Source organism: Cryptomeria japonica, chromosome 5 (genome assembly GCF_030272615.1).
Source record: "Cryptomeria japonica chromosome 5, Sugi_1.0, whole genome shotgun sequence".
Lineage (NCBI taxonomy): Eukaryota > Viridiplantae > Streptophyta > Pinopsida > Cupressales > Cupressaceae > Cryptomeria > Cryptomeria japonica.
Window position 1 is genome coordinate 730,593,381 of NC_081409.1, and position 20,758 is coordinate 730,614,138.

The window sequence follows — 20,758 nt, forward strand, 5'->3', positions numbered from 1 at the left end:
CACAAAAAATAGACTTCAAGAAGAAATATTAATGTTGGGACAAGGTCCCACTAATCATGCCAAAATTGTGGATGGTAAAATGTAGAAGAAGCAAGGATTGAAACAATAAGTTATATCATTGATTAAACTAAGAATTTGCAACAAAGATTAAAGAAACAAGTGTTCTATCACCTACAGCCTCTCATTGCACACACACAAAGTGTTGTACTCAAGATGCATGATGATAGTTATGTGGTTGCTATTTAGACAACACAATAACTTTACATTGGAGAGACATGTTCATTTTGGGTGGAGTATGGTTTCATTTATAGATTTTTAGCATGGAGGATTAGGAGTTTAGATGTTCAATGGATGAGGGTGCTTGAGAGATTTGGAGAAAGGAAGGATTAAGAGAATTTGGAGGGCTAGATTTACCTTATTTTGATTAAACAATTAGATTGAACTTTGGGGACCATGGAGAAGAGTGATATGACATGTGAGTCCTTTCACGTCTAAAGATCCAATAGGGATGTGGGATGTGGTATGATTCCTTTCACTCATGTGTGAGATCACATGGAGATGAGTGACGTGATAAGTGATGGCTCTCACATGTGATATAATTGAGGCAAAGATTTAAACAAGATATTGGTACATCAATGAGATAATGTTATCATTAGGAGGATTGTAAGTGCTTTAAAGTATATTCATTTCTCATCAAAACCATTAGTTTCCCCTTTATAAATAGGAATTCATGTACCCTTGTTTTTGAACTATGAATACTAGTGTTAGGCTAATCTCAAAAAGGCAACAAGTCACATTTTTGGGGCTCATCAACAACCTCCACCTAAATAAACATTTTAAAAAAACAACCATTATCATTATTCATGCAATTAACCTAGTATTATGAGAAAAGTTTCTACTTGGTGACCATAGATATTGAGTTAATCCAAACGTAAATTCAATGTTGGTTGGGTGTTTTTTGACATGAGGGAATCTAAAGCTTTGATTAGGCCATGACCACCAATGTTATTCACTTTCAATGGCACTAGGGGTTGGATATGATCTAGAAGGAGGCAATGTAGGTAATTTATAAGGTAATCATGTGTCCCTAGTCAACTTTTGTCACTTGAATACCATGCCTTTTAGAGGCAATACATAGCCACAAAGTGAGCTTAGGTATTAATTTTCTTTAATATACGATAGGTGTATTTCCCACTTCAACAAATAATTGGTCATTAACAATCCTAGTATAGGCAAAGGAAGACATAGGTGAGCACGTAGGACATGGTGAAGCTTAAAGTCATAATTAGACATTAATTTTATATATCTAATAATAAAACATATGTTATAATTAACCAAATTAAATAACAATTATCTTGATACACTCATAATTTATAATCTCTAACTTTACACTAACAAGACAATACCTCTATATTTTAATATAAAAAATAATTCCACGACTATATTTCATTCTAAAAATGAATAAATAAATTTTAATTATACATAATAAATTTATTTTTAAACCTACATAAAAATGATAATGACATACAATATTTCTTTTAAGGTAAGTTATTGCTTTTCTATTTAAATAGAAAGCTCCCAATTCACCTAATGTGATTTTATTGGAACATTTAAACTTTAGTGTACCTATTGCCAACTCATTTATTTTCTTAATGAATGTTAATTATTTTATTTTATTTGTGAAGCTTCTTCACAAAAAAGTACAAGGTTATCATCATCACAATTTTATTTTTCTTTTGTCATTAAATTAAAATTATTTTAAAAATATATATATTTACATTTTGTAATATGTAATATTATATACAATTTCATTTTGCTACTAATCTTATATTAAGCTATTTAGGAGTTGTAAATAAGAGTAGTTAAGATTTAGATTTTGGTAATTATTAAGATTATTAGTTTCATCAAGTTCATCATACTCTATAATGTATTTTCCAAAAAATTCTACCACCCTTAATCAAAACAACAATCAAGTCTAAACTCTTCGCAACTAAACCAAAATAGCCACCTTATCTATATAAGATCTTGCCAAAAACTATTCAACATGAAACTATCATATATACCATCAATCATATATGCTACTTAGATCATTTATCTTTACTACTTTACACTATAAGAGCTGTACCATATTAAAATTATTGGTTTATGTCCCATGTTAAACCCAAGCTAGCCATTATAGCAATGAAGTAACCAAACCGACAAAGCGCAGATAATAAAAAGTCATCAAACCTTCCTTAAAAAATAGTTGAAGCATGGAGCAAGATACAAATTACACAAGTCACCTCTGATCTTTACAACACACATTTCTTACCACTCGTCTCATTAGTCGAATACACATTCACAATATTCTCATACTCGATATCTTCGTCATAGCAATACGTTGGTTGATTAGCAAGAGATTACCACCAATTACAAGGATAGGTCCAATGCTCAGTAATGATGGTTGGCCACCTTATAGTTTTCACATTATCCAAACTAACTTTATATCTCATGCGAACCTATCTCTAAACCCCTTATAAAACATAACATTATATACAAATACACAGGCATCCGCACTTTATGATAAGCCTGGGAATACACCAAATCGTGCTAATCTGTCCAAAACAAGAGCAATCCAGATACCAGGCAAGAAAGTGACACACATGCAAAACATTGTTGTCATCATAATAGAGCCTTTTGCTCCCTTTTGGGAGAGATCATATGTAGTTTTGAGTTGGATGAGCATGCAACTAGAAAGTTTCTGATAGTGAGGACAACTAGAATTCAGGATTTACTTAGAGCAAATATTTACCTTTTTCTTAAAAAAGTGAAGACATAAATTAAATGATCTCACATTTAGGATCTCCAAAAGCTAATCACGACTCTTAGATCAAAGGAAAAATGTCTGTATTTGAAGTTCAGTGGGTCAAATAATAAATAAACATAGTAATCTGGCCAAATCTTGCGAATGAATTGTGTCTATGGCTAAAATAGACTAAACAGGTGAAACACACATTTGAAAAGATCTACCACAAAGATCAGGTGAGAAACTTTCATGACTCTTCAAATATCAAATACAATTAGACTAAACATTCCCACTACATAAAAATTTAACAAATGTACCCTTACTGAATTTAACATGTAGTATTCAAGTAAAACTCTATTGTTTATTATGCATTATTTTAATAGTGGTTGAGAATGTCTACACATATTTATAATACTAAAGCATTAAGAATAAAGAAAGAGAAGAGCAGAATAGAGCAGCAAACTCAATCATGGTTTATTATTAATCAATGGAGAATACAATTATATAGATACAATTGACTTCAACAAGGTCCTATAATTATGCTGATAGAAATGACAGCAAACTAAAACTGTTGCCAAGAAACTCAAACTTTTGACAACAAACTAGATCTAGAGACAATGAACTGGGACTCTCAACAATTGTTGTCAACACCTATTCAACGCTTAACAACAGAAATGTAATTTTGTTATTACTTATTCTAACACTCCCCCTTAAGAAATAACATAATTTTGATGGACTCTTAACATATCTCTGAATAGTACAATCTGACTAATCAACATAAGACAAAACAATACATTATGTAGAAGCTATCCTTTGAAAATAGTTCTTGGACCAATAAGACATCCTTCAAGCTGCCCCCCAATTGCAGGTATAGTCACCTTGCTATCATCCAAGTTCCCAACAATACATTATGTAGAAGCTGTCCTTTGAAAATAGGTCTAGGACCAACAAGACATCCTTCAAGCTGCCCCCCAATTGCAGGTATAGTCACCTTGCTATCATCCAAGTTCCCAACATCATTGGACACTATTTGCACATGAAGTGTCTCATCACCTTCGTAAAGATATAACGCTGAGCTTCCAAATGTTGGGTCTCCCCTGAACTATTGGACACCAATCCTCACATGTATGTCTCATAACCTCGATGAGGTCTAGTTTCTCCGATCTACAAGCACCTCAAACTATTAAGCATCCAAATATTCTCTACCGCATCCCTCTCTATTTTCTAAGTGTTGACCTCTTCAAAATAGGACAAGTTCATCATCTTCAATGATGTCATCATCACTATCAACATCTAGTGGTTCCTCAACAAAAGCTATATTTAGTGATTCATTAACTTTCCCTTTGAGAAGGTCACTTGCACAAATTTTATAATTAATTGCACTATGACCTATTTTCCTACAGTAGTAACACTTAATCTCATTCTTACCTGACATTCTCTTTCCCAACCTTTTCTTTGAGTATAGTGCAAACTCTTGCTTTATCTCTCATAATTGCTATCTTTTTTTCAGCCAAGAGCATTGAAACCACACCTTCTAAAGTTTGTGAGAGCATCTAACTGAAAGAAAAAATAACATTGCTGTATCTTCAAGGCAAACTATTTAACAAGAAACTTTAACATCCTCTTTATCTTCCACAACGTCAACTTCTGCTAGTCGTTTAATGAGAGATCTTAGATTGCTTGTGGTTAGACATAGTAATTTCATCTGACATTTTGAATCTAAATGATTGCACCTTCAAAGAGAACTTTGCATTTGTTGCTTTGGCTCCAAACAACTTATTTATCATCCCAGGTTTCTTTTGATTTTCCAAATCGATATGATGTAATTCTGAATCTGAAAGAGCAAGGACAATAAATTAAGAATAAAGAAAGAACAGAGCAGCAAACTAAAAATGTTGTCAACAAACTCAAACTTTTGACAACAAACTGGATCTAGAGACAACGAATTGGGACACTCAACAATTGTTATCGACACCTATTCAACACTTAACAATAGAAATGTAATTCTGTTATTACTTACTCTAACAGAAAGTCCTAAAATAATTATAAATATTGAAAACAAGTATAAAATGTGGAGATTTTGCGATGGGGAAGACAAGATCTTTTCGATGGTAGCTATACAATAAAAGCCTATAAAAACAACCATACTCTTCTTAGTAGGTATCATTTTTCATATTGTTTCAACGCTTGGATTGCATTTTTATCTAGAGGGTTATTTTGCTTTGGTCATCAAGATTCCTGATTACCTTTTCCCATGTTCTTATTTTTCCTAGTATTCTTTTGTCTATTGTGCAGACTCGAATCAATTGGAAGAAGGCAAGGTTTTTTTGCCTTCTTCGAATCAACTTGGTCACACTACAAGATTGACAGGAAAAAATTGCACAAAACATTTAAATGCACATCTATAAAATATGTTTTATTTTATTAAATAGCTAAAAGAACATCATGTTACATTGTATAGGAACTTTTAAGAAGTCTTTAAATTTTTTTATCTATTTTTTTATGGTCTCCACTATCAAAATGACATTTCAAAAGTGAAATATATTACCATATTTTTGCTGATGGGCACTATGTTATATACACCAACCCAACTAAAAAGAAAGAACAAAGAGAGAAACTATACCAACATCCACAGATGACCAGAAGTAGGTCAATGGGGCTTCAAAACTAAAGTCAGTTCCAATATAGAACTACTATGAGAAAATTTCCTTAGCTTTTGAAAAATAATTGAATATTTAGCAATATGCAACAAAAACATAATGAGGGAGAGTGCCTCGGACATCGAGACCTTTGCAAGGGATTATGGATTTTTCCTTTGGGAAATTTTCAAGTGCAAATGATTTTTAAGAGTGTTTTCTTACAAAATTTCATTAATAACAATCTCTATTGGAAATTAAAGAATATTACATGGCAAGAAAACAAAGCCTTAACTCAAATTCATCTTTCGAAGGACGCAATTTGAAGGGTAGTTGAATGGTGAATTCCATCATTCATTACTCTGATGTTGGTTGAGTAATGCCTATACATTTTTAAATCGTACACAATAAAAGCTGCAGGGATCTGAATATGGAAGGGTCAGAGTTGCAAAATTGGTTAAGCAGATCTGGATATCCATCTTAATGCAAAGTGGATGAAGCCCAGCTTGGGTAAGATACATTATACACAAAGGAAAGAAATGGAGAAAAGATTACTGTTAAGGCCCGGGGATGAAATGCTAACCCATGGTTATTTGGAGGTTGAACTGCAGAGAAATTCTCCAGCTAGTGAGATGCACAGAAAATGTGAAACCTGAGAAACAAACAAATTATATAATGGGTGAGTCCATTTGCAGAAAAATCCATTTTACTGTTAAAGTTCAAACATTGTTGAGAACAAGCTTCCCTGTAAATCCACGTATACTTGACCGTCTGAGACCAAAGGAGATAATGTTTCCTAGGAAGCACTATTGAACTGTTTAAAAGGTATAAAACCTGTCAAACAAATCATGTTAAAATAATAAATCTGCTGAATATCACCAATTACCTTCTTACGGTCATGAAGAATTTGTTAGATTTGACATGCAAAAGCAGTCAGGTAGAGCAGAGCCTCTCCCATCAACTAAAGCTTTACTATGAGTTTCCCATAAATATTCTGCTAATTTCTCCCCTTCAAGGCCTTTCAAAATAGCTTCTGCAAACGCTCTCCTGTTGAGAAAAAGAGTCTTTGATTGTCCATTCAAAGCTCTCATTGCAGCTACCATCTTATCCATGTTCCCAAAGTATGTACCAATATATGCGTCACTGTTGATGGATACATAGTAGTCTAATGCAGCTCTGCTATTGCCCCGCATTGCCATCAGACTTGCTTTGTCCAGAAGAGAAGATTTGGTGTAACTGTTCCTGTAAATTGAAGTAAAATCCTTTGATTCCAATAGGCTTTCACCAGCAGCCAAATAAACAGTTGTGTTGGTAGGAATTCCAAGTGCTTGTAGAATAAAGGCTGTCTCTCTTGGAGTAAGAGGACATTTTCCTCTCTTCCTCCATGTTACTGCAGCATCACCCGAGATGATTGTCCTGCCATTTCTAGCTGAGTTGATTGCATCCAGAGAGCTTTGGGAAAGATCATTATATTGGCATCTACTGTAAGCTATCATGTCAGGCTCAAATCTCATATGTAGAGACAGAATGGGTTGAGGTATTTTTTGCAGGAGTTCAGCTCCCATTTTCTGAATGGCAGGAACAAGTCGTAAAGCTTTGAAGCATACATGACAACGAGCTGCCTTGGCAAAAACTGGGTGTCTGCGAATTGTTCATGGAGTCAGTCCATAGTTCATGTTTCCTAATCAAAGGACACCAAAATTTAGAGCTATATATTCTTCAAATTGACTATATTTTGGTTCAGAAGATAAATTTATTTTTGCCTTCTAATAAAAAAAATCTATAAATATCATAAAAGATTATATGAGGAAAAATAATAAAATCATAAGTTGGTCACTGACAAGAAATTGTATGAAAGTGCATCACGATTATAAGTACCATTTTTAAGATGTATTAATACTTCTATGAACTGACTAGAGGACTGACAAAGGTTTGTATGTTGAGCATATAAATCTTTGATAGAAAAAAAATACTCTATGGCTTGGTAAGTGGAAGTTGGGGAGAGGATCCAGCAGTCATATTGACTATCTTCACACCCCTCAAGCTCCTAAATGGTAGATCAGATTTTCTTGAAAATTTCACCACACCTGTTGGCAAGCTAACTGATTAAAGCTATTGATTGGGATCGGGGTCATTAAAAATGAACGAGGAATTACTCATTATGTGGATGGTGGTCATAAAATGGCGATTTCAAATGGTTAATTGAAATTTGTGCAGGAAGGGCCCCAATAGTAATGCACTATACTTATCAAAACAAAACTATTAGAAGTAAAACCCCTATTCCTATGTGCCTCACCGTGAATGCCACATTACCCCTACACACATGAACATGTAAAGTGGCCCCTCCCTTAGCCACTAGTCTTAGAATTAAAAGTACTTATGGTTGGAAAAATATTACCAGGCTTGGTATCTCAAGCACTAGTTTTGGATTTCACTTTTATGTTTTTACCCTCAACCTAATTCACTCCTTACTCTCACTCTCCCACTTCTTGCTCTACTGCAATTTTTTTTAAAACATTTTGGAGACACTTGAGATTGTTGACCACAACATTGCCCATAGGTTTGAAGGGTTGCTGTCACACACAACCTGCAACTGCCATTGCAGCTAATGATTATCTGTGCCCTATTTTTGCCTTCTTGTAGATTCTGATTTTTTCACTGTTAAATTTTTTTTATTTGATTGTTTTACTATGCCATATGCAGATATTCAACTCTTGGAAATATTCAATATTTATACATTTGCAGTGTATGCCTTCTTCTGGGATCAGGGTTTTTTATGTATACAACATTTGCAGGAGTCCTTTAGATACTTCAGATTTTGTGAGAGGCTTCACTATGTTGTGTTGTCTATTTGTAGGAACAATTTCAAAAAAATGTATGCCTTGTTCTGACTATGACTCTTTTTGTCACGAGTGGGCTGAGGAAATAAGTTATGCTAACTTTTCAGTATTAGGGTTTTTATTCTATGCATTCTTCTGTGTAAAGATTTTTTATTTGCTCAAAATTTGTAAATATGCAGCCATAGATTTCCTAAATTTGCATTCTATGCATTCGTGGTCAATTCTTTGTGTTGATGGTTTCAGTATGCGATGTCCCTAACCCTATTATAAAGCATTTGCAGTATATTTCATATAATCTTCCTCATACGTGCAATTTATTTCATTACACAGTATGCTGTTGATTCCACTGGGTATCCAAGGGTCCAGGTAATTGGCATAACCAAAAGATATTAATGTTCAAAGAGCCAAAGTGAGAGGTGCGGAGAGGAGGTCGGTATCCATCTTGTTGAAGAGAAAGAGGAATGTGTCGGTTCGCCTATGGAAGAACCAAAAAAAGGGGAAGCTCTCATGATGAGGAGAATTTGTTGAAGCCAACAAAGGATAGCAATGGACCCATTCAAAGAAGAAGTCTTTTCAGGACCATTTGCAAGTCCAAAGGGAAATGTTGCAAAGTAAAGAGTGATAGTGGGATGATAGATAAGTGAGTTAAAATGGAAATGGTGAGAAGGTTGGGTCTAAAGAAATTAACTCACCCACACGCACATTGGGTTTCATGGCTTAAAAAGGGGCAACATGTGGTAAACTGCTGCCTTGTGAGTTTCAATATTGGATCCTTGTGTGATCAGGAATGGCGTGATGTCATGCAAATGGATGTGTGCCATGTCTTGTTTAGGAGGCTATGGCAGTTTGATAGAGAAGCTATTTATGATGGTAGAGCTAATACCTACACCCCTGTGAAGGATGTTGCTAAGAATCACTTAAATCCAATGAGGGAATGGGATTATGAAAATGCTCTAGAACCTAGGGATATTTTAGTTGATGGAAAGGATTTCCTTGCTGAATTGGGTTCAAAAGATGATGGTTTTGTGCTCATAGCTAAACCTACATCTAAATACTTGGAGGTGGATGGTAAGATGCTATAAGAAGTAAAGAAGCTACTTGGTGGGTATTTAGAGGTTGTGTTCGTAAAAGAGAAGCGTGGATCACCATATTGAGCTGACTCTAGGGGCTAGTTTGTCTAAGAAGGCTGCATATAGAATGACACCCCTAGAGAACAACAAGATGAATTGACAAGTTCATGAATAGTGGAAGAAGGTTTTGATTAAAATTAGCTTGATTCCATGTGTGGTCCTAGCTATATTAGCATCAAACATAGAGTCCAAGGCCATTAACAAAAAGCACTATCAAATATTGATTTTCTTTGCCCAAGATGGATGACTTGATGGATTGCTTGAGTGGAGCCAAGTACTTTACATGATTGAATTGGTGAATGGACATCACCAAATAAGGATAAGAGAGGGTTGTGAATGGAAGATTTCCTTTAAGACTAAGGAGGGGTTATATAAGTGGCTTGTCATGTCATTTGAGTTGACCAATGCTTCAAGTACATTCATGAGGCTAATAAACAAGGTATTGAAACCCTTCCTCGGTAAATTTGTAATCATCTATGTTCCACCAAGTTTTCAAGATTGAGACAAGGGGAGGGATTCATGGGATGGATTTTTGGAGACTGTTTTTAAGGATGCAACTATTTAAAAAAAAGGAAGTTTTTAAAATACAGTAAATTTTATATATTCATATGATAACATTGATAAGGAATTCACCGTATACATTATAGAACCTTATTGCATAACATCAAAGATGAATGAGATTTCACATGAATAAACACACAAATTAACAAAATTTCATTAATTTAATTGTTAATGTGCTATTATTATATAAAATTACAATTAAATGCCCAAACGATGTGGTCATCTATGTCTTTATACATGTCTATAAGGATGTGATCCAAGGATTGTGATGGGGTGTTACCAAGTTTTCCTTGATTACAAATCGTAGTGGGGCTGGAGTGTGTATGTGTGGGTGTGTTGAGAGTGGGAGCTTGACCAATGTAATCTTTGAGAAAATGGAAAACTACAATTTTTGAAACATCATTGGTAAAATGAAATAAATAAAAAGGCACTTGGGATTTTAAGAAAACTATGTGCATACGCTAATTAGTACAAACCACATGCTGCCATTCCAGTTGAAGAACATAGTCAAACGACATTCCTTATATAACAGACTTCACAAAGGCATTATAATAAATTTGCTTTTTATGGCATACCCTTTTTTTTTACTCAATTTTTGTATTTTTTTGTTTAAAATTGCTTCTTTCTTTATTGGGCCATAGGGGATGGCTAGCTGTCCCCTAATATTTATTGATGTCTCAAGGACATTTCCTTTTTTTTCTATGAATTGAGGATGGTTGGGGGATGTCTCCAACCAAACCTTGCATCCCTAAAACATTTTTGATAGGGAACAGAGTTTGAAAATGCAAGGGATGTGTCTATAGGGTACATAGGTGATTGTTTATCTAAGTAATGAGCAATAGTCCACTGAGTTTTTGGGATGGGGTAAAACGGGACAGGGGAGCACATTTCTAGGACAACTAGGATGAAAACCTATTTTGGGGGAATCATAAGGAGCCGCAATTTAAAAAGGGAAAATTAAAAAATATAGGAAAATTAAAATATTCGTATGATAAGATATTCACCATATTCATTATAAAACCATATTATGAAATAGTAGAGCTGAATTTAGAATTCACATAAGTTGGCATTCAAATTATCAGAACTTCATTATCTAATCACTAGAGTTTTTAATTAGCAATGTGCATATAAAATAAACTGAAAAGGCCGAAAGGTTACAACTACAAAATAACCAAATGTAGATGACCGGATCTATTGTTGTTGTGTGTCTACCTCATCTTTGCTTAAATCAAAATTGAACTTTCAATATGAGTCAGTACTTATATGAGGGATTGGATCATCCAAAAGAACCCCAACCAATCCTTCTTATGCCTCCTCATCAATCTATTGGCAGCTACGAGATCAACATCCCATCATAAAGTTAGATTCTATTGATTGAAGTTGGAAGGCACTATATACAACCACCAACTTCTCCACTCTTTGAGAAGTAACCTATTCCTCTTGATTGAAGAATGGAGTTGTATGTGAACCAATTTCTCTCTACAACAAAGGAACTAGCAACATGTTCCTTTTGATTGACTAAACAAAGTTTCATGTGGATCAATTCCTCTTTACAACAAAGGAACTAGCAACTACTGAAAGGCGGTGAATGGTAAGCCTCCTCAACTCTATTGCATCTTTTCCATGCCATGCCCACCATCCAATAGGATTAGTTTGAGCTAATGTAGATCTATTTGTTCTTGCCTTTGGTTTGCCAAATGTTGGACCCCAAAGATTGACAAATGCTGGCAACTACATTTGAAATAAAGTTGCCTCCTCATTGCTACACATCTTTTGAAGGACCTTTAGGAGCCTTTCTTTCACCTCTTCATCATCAAGAGGAGGCACTCTCCCAATTCATAGTGCATACCTTTTGGGATTTAGAGTATAGAATGTCATTTGAAGCAAGGTGTTCAATGTTCCATCATCGCAACACAATGGGTTAAATATGCTCCTCATATAATCCCAAACAAGATCTCAACTAAGAATTGCTTGCTTCATTTGCCCAAACATGTTGTCAAATGTCTCATAAATCTCTCCAAGACTAGGAAAGTTTGTATTAGCATATCTAATGATCAATACAACATGTGAGATGAAAGAGCAAACATGACTATCGACAAATATTTCAAAACAAAAAAAGACTCAAATAACAAAGAGTGAATGGTATTACAAAAAAGATGAAATTTACAAGTTGCAAAAAAAATATAATTATTAATTTAATAATAATATATAAATGGTCTTTTACTTCGCTCTAGACCATTGGTCGTCATCAATGATCTTTTACTTCACCCTTTTTCTTTCAACCGTGTTCACCTATGGCTATCTACCTCAGTCTAAATTAACTATCATAAACTTTGAGGTCCCTACATCTCAAGCATCTTATCTAAGAAAATTAAATAGTTAGCATATCTAGTTACAAGGGTTAACGAATTCTTTCCCTGAAAAAGTCTTTAAGACAGCAAGCTAGAGTGGTTGTAAATGAACGCTTGTGTATTTATTGATTCTACCATCACTTTCTCCACACAATCTATTTTCTCTATGTTTTTCAAAGAATTGTTCAACATATGAAGTTATGAACACAACATAATGTCCAAAAAATATGCTTTTAAGAACACTCCACCATCATGCCAACTAGCTTACATACACATGCTAAATTGGTGATCACTTGTGCAACATTTGAGGTCCCAAGCCCCTCTATGGTCTCCTTCAAATTATGAAATTGGTTGTGTGCATCCTCCACTCCCCTTAACAATCAAAAGCTAAAAAATTAAGAGTCAATTGCACAAGTGACTATGATATTGATGAGTGGTTTGTCTAATATCGGTCCACCCAAAGATAAAAAAGTAGCCTACTGTAAGCCACCTGTAAGCCAAGTTTGCCCCATGTACTCTCACCAAACTCACCTTAGAACAAGGAGGCTAGTGTAAAGTTTTTGTTCTCTAGGGAGACATGAAGGACAAACAACATTTTTTTTTTCAGCACTTGTTTGAAGTAGAGACTGTGCTACATGAAATAGGATGGCACAAGAAAAAATATGGTAGGCTCTTTTGAATTTCTCCAATTAGTGATAATGCATGGCAAGATATTATTAGCTTGGGTTCTTCATCTTCATCTTCTCCTCCTCCTCCTCCCTCTCCTTTTTCTTGTTCTCCTTCTTCACTAGCACCCATTTTCTTTAATCTAGTGATACAGGTAAAGTAGTTATTTATAAGACTATTGCCAAAATGTGTCATGAGTACCTCTTGGAAAATGGACCGCGTGACAACACATCCCTTCTATTTCTTCTTTTCACAAAGCCAATGATGGCAAATGAATTGGTCTAGTTCCAAGTACAGTATTTCATTGCAACCTTCTATTAACATGGAACATGGTGAAGATCAAAGAGCCACTCCATTTGGTAGAGTCAATTGGTTGGATATTTGCCATCAAACTTTCACATATCCATCTTTAGTCTAAAGTGCCTAGCCATAGAATTATTTTGATGATGATCCAGCTTTACATTTGAGTCAAACCCAAAAGCGTCATGACCCTTTGAAGACACATATTCTTCCCAAATTTGTTCACTAATACTTGGATATCTTCTCTCTTGGTGAACCCTTTCGTCTCCTCCCTCAATGCTGAAGTATCATCCTTAAGAGATTCTACATCTATGGAACCCTTCTCAATCATTACATCATCCTTGTCCAAAGATTTTCCAGGGGAGACAAGATTCCTTCCCTTGCCTCTTGTTGAAGCCCATGGTGGCAAAATAATTTTGTAATCAAATGCACAATGAATTTGAATAACCTTAAATTTTTATTGTAAGTTACTAGGGCCCAAATGTCACCTATGAAGAAAAATCTCTAAGAAATTTGCTGATTTGCAGCCTTGATAGCAAATTTGGTGCAGTCCCTAATTTCACAATAACTACTTCAATTCTGCTCAAAATGACCTTAAATTTGAACTGTAGCAGCTTCAATATGTCTTTGATCAACCCCCCAAAATTCTGAAAAAAAAAGAACAGAAAAATTGTTGGTTTACACCCTTGAGAGTGAATTTGATGAAAACACTAATTTTGCGATAGTTCCTTCAGATCTACTCCAAACGTGTAATGTCCCCTATTTATAGGCTGTCAATTCCCAAAGGGAAACATATATTACTACCTATTATATTACATCAATCCAGATTAAATAGTTAAAGTTGCTCATAATACAGCTTAATATTATCATTTCCCTAGTCCTAATCCTAAAACCTTCTAATTCTCATTCCCAAAAGAGGGCATTGGCTTGTCTAGGGCGCTTGACACCACCTCCCTAATACTGCCCAGATGTCAGGAACATTGTCCATTCACCCTTGGGGCTCTTTCCTTGGAGTGGAATTACTCTGCCCCTCCCTAACAGCACCCATCTCCCTTGGGGAATAGAAGGATTAGAATAGATTTATGACTTTAGGACAAAGTTATGGCAATATCACTTAGTACTATGGACGTATATTATGACTGTCATACAAATTGCAGTCTATATTAATATTACTATTAAATTCTGCATAAGAACATTATCAGGCTTCATATATTAAACATACACATTAAGCACATGCCCATGCATATCACCAAGAACAAGGATGTTACTGCCTGTAACTTAATAACAATTCTGATCTGATCTGGTCAATGGTGGTGTCACCGGATGCTTTAGATTCCTTTCCTTTATATCTCTCAATGTGAGGGAGAGGTCACACCTCTTCCTCACTTATGCCCTTTGGCAAGAGACGCCATTTCTCCATTAGCACCCTTTGAAAGAGTGCAAATCTTCATTATTTCCACCCTTTGAAAAGGACACAACCTTTCACAATCAGATCTGCACTTCTTATTTAGATCAGATCTGCACTTTTGATTCTCAAATTATCCCCTTCTCAAATGAGGTTCTCTTCTCCCTTTTATATCTCATGTTTGAGTGAGTCACAACTTTTCCTTCCATGTCTTTTGACCATTCATTAACTTAATTAAATTTTAATTATATTCTAGTATATTTTAATTTTATTTTTGTTTTTATTCTTTTGTATTTTAATATTTTTATTATTTATTATTAAATTCTATTTCAAAGTGGGGACATTACAAAATGACCTAAAATCTGGATTGTAGTAGCTTCCATATATCCTCAACCCTCTAAAATTCAGAATTTTTTTTTGTCAAATTGAGGGAGATATGTGCTTCGCAGTTCAGCCTTCTTAATAAATAAAAGATCACCTTGTTTCTTACCTTTTGGATGACATGATCATGTTCTAATACCACTTGTAATGAAATAACTTGCAGAAGAGAAGAAACTAGTAGGAAATATTCTGTAAATACTGCAGAATGATAAGCCACTTTGGGGGAGCAAACCTCCAAAAGTCTCCAATAAGAACAAAGTTCACAATATGATGATCACAAACTGACCACTAGCTCCTGTATATATCATAATTATGCCTTGGATGCTACCCAAGCTGACTTAACGATTAAAACTATAAATGATTATATAATTTAAATAAGGGTATGCTAGCCACACATCAGCTACATATATCCCTAAACACACTATAGGTTAAGGGCATAGCACTTTTAAAAACTGTTGCAGGAGGGACATCAAGGATATGGTAATAAATTGAAAATAAAATTCATTCAAACTAGACAAAATTGCTGTCATATGCAACTTGATTCACTATATTCTGCAAGTTGAAGAGGCTAAAAGCCCTGCTGTAAGTTGATGCAAATCGGTTAAGGTTATTGCTGAAATATGTTGAAACACCAGAGATTTGGTGAAATTAGCAACAAAGATATGGAAGCTACCATGAAATATGCAAAGAAAAGGGCATCCAAACTACTCCTGTATTTGACAATCCATGATTGCCAGGAACTGAAAATGAACTGTAATGATGACTAAATCCTAGGCAGTTTGAAGAGGCAGTGAAGGGGCAGAGAACAACAGGACGTGAATGATACTAACTAAAAATTAAAAATTCCTTTAAACCCTAGGCACACATAAATAACATATGAATTTCTAAATTTAATGGCATAAAACCCCACTAATCATAAATAGAAATCCCGCACAATATGTGCATCCCTTCTGAAAATTCTTAGGAACTGCTGCAATATAACTGGAATGTGCCTGCAAACTGCTACAAAAAACTGTTACGGTGATACTGTCTTCTTATACAGGCATTTGCATGCTTAAGGTCTCTGTTATTTGCTTTAAAACTGACCCCAAATTATTGAGTGCAGACTGCTAAAGCTTTTGCTATCCGAACTGACCAGGCAGAGAAAATGAGTGACAAAACCACCAGAAATGTGTGTCTCACTTTAATTTCAGTGGCTGATTCTACCTTTGTGGGCACTTAGTGTCTTTTGACTATGCTTTTGCTAACAAAGTGGAGATTTTAGGTTTCTCAATCACTTCTAAAGTAGTGTGCTTGGAGGAGAATTATGAGGGCAAAATCCTCTCTAAATTACAGCTCATTTTTAACGTAATAGCTGGGCAGTGTTTGATTATAGTTGAGCCAAGATTTGGTTGGAGCCTTTTGTGGTCTCAGCCCATCAAAAGAGCACCTACATTAGTCCTTTAGTTTTACCAATGGTGGAAACCACTTAACACAACCCTATTTTCATATGCTTCGGCAGAGCTTTGAGAGTTCAAAATCCATGTGTAAATGTGCCACCTTATGACTTGATCCATATTTCCATTATTGGAGTGTTTCACTTTCACTAACCTATTTGCCACTTTCCTAGGTGCACTTTACTTATAAGTTTATCAATACCTTTTCACAACTGAGTCGGGTTTTTAGGTGGCAGAATCACCTCTAAAGTTCACCTGACTTGAAACTTTTATTCCTGCTTTGAGCATAGGCATGGATCGCTTATAATTCTGCCAGCCTTTCATATGTCTTTGGCACAACTTAATAAGGATTTTGCCTGCCAAAAGTTTCACTTGGAGGAGAAAACACATGGCTAAACCATCAAAAAGGTGCAACAATGTTTGTTTTGTAATTTGCTGAGGTCTTTTACATGCCAACTTCTGATTTTTCTTTTACTTCCTTCAAAGCTGGGTGCAAATCACTCAAATCTTAGACAATTTTGCTGTTTTAGGCAGAACTTTTACTAAATTAGACCAGCCACAAAGCACCCCAGCCTTGAAACATGTTAAAGAGCCATCCTTGAACCCTACGCACACTTCCCTAAGGCATTTGCCAACCATTTTGCTTGAGCAGAAAAACAAGTATGCCTTTATTAGCTGAGTGGAGATTTGGGTGGAGAATGCCATTGAAACATTGATGGAGAAAACATGTGGCAAAGCCACCTTAGGCATGCACCATGACCTCTTTTGATCATCACTATTCTAGTCAACAATAATGTACCTGAAAAACTTCACTTTGCCAATTTGCTAGTTTGTATCCTTCAAAGCCTTCAAAGTTTCACACTCCTTCACACACTTAGGCCAAGTCACAACTCATTTTGCCATGTCAACTCAGCTGACCTATTCTTACATGTTCCCTTGCTCTGCTCCATTGTCTTCATCATTCTTTGCCTCTCCTTCAGCCCTTTTACATTATCATTGTTTACTCCTTATCAGCTTGAGGTAATCATTTTTTTGCCTTGGAAAAGTTTTTAATTGAAAATACCAAGATAGGACAAGTTCTTGCAAATTCAATGGGGAGAACACAATCAAGTGTTCCCTGGGGATGCATCCCCCCGGAAAAACTACGCATTTCCGAGACAGGGACGTCCCTGTAACTCGGAAACTCCAAGGGAAGGTCCCTCCGCCATCCCTCTACCACCACCACACACCCTCTGCCGTTTCCAAGACGTTCCCTCTGATAGGGGATGTCTCTGAGATGTTTCATAAGGAGACACTGGGGTGTCCCTGAGACTCCCAAACGTCTCGACCTTGGAGGGGACTTGAAAATTTTTAAGACTGTTTGATATTGTTGAGTCTATCTCAGACTGTTTGCCATTGTTTAGGGGGGAACATGGTTGCATAGAGTGAGTTTTTGGAGGATTTAAGGGGTTGTTTGGACCCACTATAGTGATGTTCCAAACCTGCAACATATTTTATAATTGTATCAGACCTGCATTGTCATATACAGTAATTTAAATGTGTTCCCCACCTGCTGTGATCATTTCAGCATGCTTTTCCAGGTATTTTGCTTTATTGCTTTCTATTGGGTGCTAGTTTCATGCAATTTAGGCAATCTAGAAAGTGTCTTTTCAATGTGCTGCCCTGTAACAGCATTTGTATCAGCTTATAATTGTTATCAATACTTAAATAGCAGACATAGCATTGTTTCAATTTGCATGGTTCTTATGCTTGTTAAAAAATAATAGATCGTCTAAGGTGCTCATTACACATATAAAGATGTTTTTCATGACAACAAAATTGAAATAGATTGTGATTATTATTTCCATACTTTGAGCTGAAATGATAGAGGTAATTAGAGCTTTTACTGCCTTTAGGGTTAGATCCTTTTAAGATGCTCCAACACAATCTTTCTACTTATAACTTAATATTCAAAGTTCAATGCAATCATTGTAATCTGTTTACTTATTCCTTCTATAGTTATACATCTTTTTATGACTAATTTTTCAAGTACTATATATAATTCAGCACCGCTCCACCACCACCCCCCTGCTGCCGTCCCTCTACCATCCCCACACTTAAGCCCCCCATACCCCTGTCAAGGAAACCCATCCCCCGTCCCTGCATCAAGAAACTCGGTGGAACATAGATCACAAATCAAGTGGATTGACAAACAACTGACAATCAACTGAAAAAAGAGAGCACAAAAATTGAGTTTCATATGTGGGTACCAATGCAAATTCATAATGAATATTTGAAAACAAAAAAAATATTCCAAGGAGATTGAAGATCTGGTCAAAAAATGTACTTATATCTTAATCAACTTGATGTATGACCAGAAATGCAGCTCCCAAGCATTTTTCATATCAGTGACACGAGAAGCTAATCAATGTTGCCCATTTCAAGCTTTATGATCAAATTGAATTTGCAGCTATAATATTTTTACTATAGTTATAATTAAACTGTAATTCTAATCTGGACAGGAAACAAGTACCATCTAAATTGGATATTAGAAACAGTTAAATGGTAGATATTTTAGCAGTCCACTTGTATAGAAAAACATTCATTACATGGTCATAAAACTGGATGTTAATATCCAAATTGGATATTAAAAACTTCTGTGACTGCATAATGATTTTCTATACAATCGAACTACTCTAATATAGTAAGGATTATTACAGTCTTATATAGAACTGGTATAGCACAAATCCCTAAAATCTTCTTTAGATGAGAGAAGAAAAATATTTCAGCATCCACATACTCTGAAATGTCAGAATAATGTTATCAAAGGTTTAGTTTAAAATAACAGCATAAAAAACAATAGGGATCATCATGATAGGGACTATTCTAGATGACATTTTCAGTGTCTTGAGAATTGCTGATTGTTGATTTATAGCTAGGTTGGATTCCTAGCTTGGGCCGACCTAGCTCTCTAAATTGGCCTTTTAGCCTTAGCAATTTGTCATCGTGTTGACTAGGCCCTATTTGGGCGATTTATGTTAGATACATATGTAACATGCTGACTTGCATGTATAACGTGTAAACATTATGTAAAATATGGACTGACAACAAAATTGTGTAACTTGTAAATCGGTCACGACCTATACTTGTAAAATGAAATTATTTGTTTATAATTTGGCAGGAATTAAACCTAGCCGACCTAGGGTGAAGTGAAGGCTAGAGTCTCCTATATATGTGAAGCCTATCTCATTGCTCAAAGATATCTCCAGCGAATACCTTCTATCTGTCCACAAGCAGCGAATTGTCTTCAGTAATCAGCGAATCACCTTCAGCAATAAGCGAATATCATTAAGAGCATAGCAAACATAATCAGAAGACAGCGAATCAGTATTAGAAGCCAGTGAACATCAGCAGATACACAGTAAACACCTTTTGCAGTCAGCGAACCTCATCAAGGCACATCGAACTCTCTTGAAGGACTGCGAACTGGTCTAAGGGGGCACCAAACATCGTCTTACGGTCAGGGAACATCATCTTTGTGACAGCAGATCGATCTTGTAGACAGTGACCTCAATCTGCCATCCTCCTTGTATTGCAGATAATTTTGTTTGTGCTATTTACCCTAAGGTTCTGTGCATAATTGCTGACAGCTTCAAGTAAGAAGCTAATTGTAAATTCAATTTGACTAATCAAGGTCTGAGAATTGTTGCTGGATTTTTCACCTCCAAGAGGGAGGTTTTCCCAGGGTACTGCTGTGTTGTTCTTGTGTTGTTTTGTGCTGTTATGTGTTGCATTTTCAGTTTCAGTTATTTACTTTCAGTCTGATTGCTAAAAATCAGTTTCAGTTATAAAATTGGTATAGCACAAATCCCTAAAATCTTCTTTAGATGAGAGAAGAAAAATATTTCAGCATCCACATACTCTGAAATGTCAGGATAATGTTATCAAAGGTTTAGTTTAAAATAACAGCACAAAAAACAATAGGCATCATCATGATAGGGACTATTCTAGATGACATTTTCAGTGTCTTGAGAATTGCTGATAACACAGTCTGATTTTAAATGACATCTTCCTTTCAAAGATCTCTCATTAAATGAAGCTGTGACTGAAAGATCTAAGACTCTAATCTTATATTGGTAAGAAAACAAGATCAACTTTTTAGATGTCTACACTGTAAAGGCAAACTGGTCGTAATTAGAAGCTGGGCATTTCTTGTACATATTGTACAATGGGAAGAAAATATACTTCCTTCTGTACCAGAAGAATACACATCTTCAGAAGGTTGCAA

The 20,758-nt window shown here is 35.4% G+C and overlaps 1 protein-coding gene across 5 annotated transcripts in view; it reads right to left on the reverse strand.

The window, feature by feature from the left end:
• Positions 1 to 3,245: 3,245 nt before the first annotated feature.
• LOC131069524 (O-fucosyltransferase 13) overlaps positions 3,246 to 20,758 on the reverse strand; it is a 34,878-nt gene continuing 17,365 nt past the window's right edge. For 4 of the 5 annotated variants that reach the window (XM_058005141.2, XM_058005252.2, XM_058005040.2 and 1 more), the window contains exons 7-8: positions 6,308 to 7,062; positions 5,482 to 6,073 (exon numbers count right to left, since the gene is read on the reverse strand). In XM_058005141.2, the coding sequence (XP_057861124.1) occupies positions 6,318 to 7,062 (745 nt within the window). In that variant the 3' untranslated portion in view covers positions 5,482 to 6,073; positions 6,308 to 6,317. Of the gene's footprint in view, positions 4,620 to 5,481; positions 6,074 to 6,307; positions 7,063 to 20,758 lie in introns of those variants that run through there. The other variant, XR_009112146.2, reaches the window with a different exon arrangement.